Here is a 2,155-nt window from a genome sequence, read left to right on the forward strand (position 1 = left end):
CAATTTTTTTAAATATAAAATATTTAAAAAGCTGTAAAAACAAATAATTGTACTTCAACTCAATAAAATAAAAACTCCATATAAAAAATAAATAGTTTCTTCCAAGATTTCTTTTTTATTTTTATAAATTTAAATTAAGTTTATGAATATAAATAATTATTAAATAAACACATTTAATTTACTTATACATAAATAGTTGTAGGAATGTATAACTTATATAATATTGTATAAGTCGAAATAAAAAAATATAACAATATTTACCTGTTGTATATAGTAATATCATGGCGTCTCATCTCAAAGGTGTTAAAAAATCAACCATGACAGATGAGATGCGGAATGCATTATGTGAGCATGTTAGAGATAATCCATCTTGCACTAAAAAACAACTACAACAATGGGTGGCTGAAAAATTCAATCTACAAGTAAGTCAGGCAACAATATCAAACACCATTAAGAAGTCAACAAATTATCTATCGGCTAATATGGAAAGAGGTGATACAAGAAGACACAAAGGTGCAAAATTTCCAAAGTTAGAAGCAGTTCTTTATGAGTGGTTCATTCAATATTAAGATCGTACAAATATGTCTGGCGAACTAATAATTGAGAAAGCAAAAGTGTTATTGAAAAAGATGTTTCCCACATATACCCCAGAAATAAGTTTTTCTCAAGGTTGGCTCGAGAGATTCAAATCAAGGCACGACATCAAGTCATACCGTCATTTTGGAGAAAGTGGACCAGTTAATATGGAAAATTTGGAAAGCAATCTACAAACTATAAGAGAGTAACTTGATTAATTTTCTATGAAAGATGTGTTCAACATGGATGAAATAGGATTATTTTATAAGCTACAACCCGATCATTCTCTTGCAACAAAACAACTTGAAGGTAAAAAACAAGACAAAGAAAAAAATACTGTTATTATTTGTTGTAATGTGGATGGTTCAGAAAAAATTCCATTGTGGTTTATTGAAAAATATGCTAAACCAAGATGTTTCAAAAATATAAACTTAAGAAATTGTGAATATCATGCCAACAAACGGGCACTTTGTTCATGGATTATGTTCGACAACTTGACAAGAAAATGAGTGGCAGAAAAATTCTCTTCATGGTTGATAATTGTCCTACTCACCCAAAAGTTATTGAAGGACTCACAAATATTAAATTATTTTTCTTACCACCCAACACTACATCAAAGATTCAACCTTGTGATGATGGTATCATAAGAAATTTCATAATCTTTTGGAGGGATTTGAAACTGGGACTCAAATACTGAGAAAATAAATATTTTAGATGCAATGAATTTTGCAATTGCAGCATGGTCGATAGATGTTCAACAAAAGACAAATGCAAATTGTTTTCAACACTGTGAACTAAGGCACGTGAATAAAACTACAATTTCAGAAGATGTAGACCAGTTGTCTGAAGATGTCCAACATTTAAGTCTTCTCATTAAAGAATTGAATTATCGTGATGTAATGGATGCTGAAAAAGTTATTGATTATCCTGGTGAAAATGAAGCCGCTACAGAATTTTTGAATGATGAACAAATCATTAGTAGTGTTATGAAAAATAAGAAAGAAGATGAAGCAGAAGATGACAGTACAGAGTTGGAGCTGGTCTCATGAAAGAATGTCCTTCAAGAAACAATTACATTGCGTAATTTTTTATTGCAATATGAACATAGTACGCCACAACTCCATAATGCATTAAGAAGGATTTAAGATGAAGTACAAGGAGAAATCAATTTCAAAAGGAAGCAAATTACGTTATAGTCTTATTATAAAAGTACATCTTAGAATAAATATCTATAATTTTGATGTAATACAGAATTATTAATTTATATATTATATGAGACTTATATACATTAATAAAAATATATTATCTTATAAATTTAGCGAATTATTAATTTATCTTAATGGTCCCAAGTTGGGACTACAAAAAATTATTAATTAATCGATGTTATTAATTTATCGAGGTTTTACTGTACAAGTCCACTCCATCAAGTTAGTATCAAGACTGACCCCAACCATTTCTTGTTCCAACGAACTCTTCTATCACTAAGGCTAGCCAAATGGATAATGATGTTATCCGAATACAACATAGTCTATACGGTATAAAAGTCTGTCAAAATAAGCATTGTTGCGGACTTCTTGCT

The 2,155-nt window shown here is 29.6% G+C and overlaps 1 protein-coding gene across 1 annotated transcript; it reads left to right on the forward strand.

Moving 5' to 3' along the window:
* The first annotated feature begins 281 nt into the window (after positions 1-281).
* LOC124934999 lies at positions 282-1,625 on the forward strand. The gene is made up of 2 exons (XM_047475467.1): positions 282-513; positions 1,315-1,625. The coding sequence occupies exons 1-2, from the start codon at positions 282-284 to the stop codon at positions 1,623-1,625; spliced, it is 543 nt and encodes a 180-aa protein (XP_047331423.1).
* The last annotated feature ends 530 nt before the right edge of the window (positions 1,626-2,155 follow it).

The sequence above is a fragment of the Impatiens glandulifera genome, chromosome 4, assembly GCF_907164915.1.
Source record: "Impatiens glandulifera chromosome 4, dImpGla2.1, whole genome shotgun sequence".
NCBI classification, from domain to species: Eukaryota; Viridiplantae; Streptophyta; class Magnoliopsida; order Ericales; family Balsaminaceae; genus Impatiens; species Impatiens glandulifera.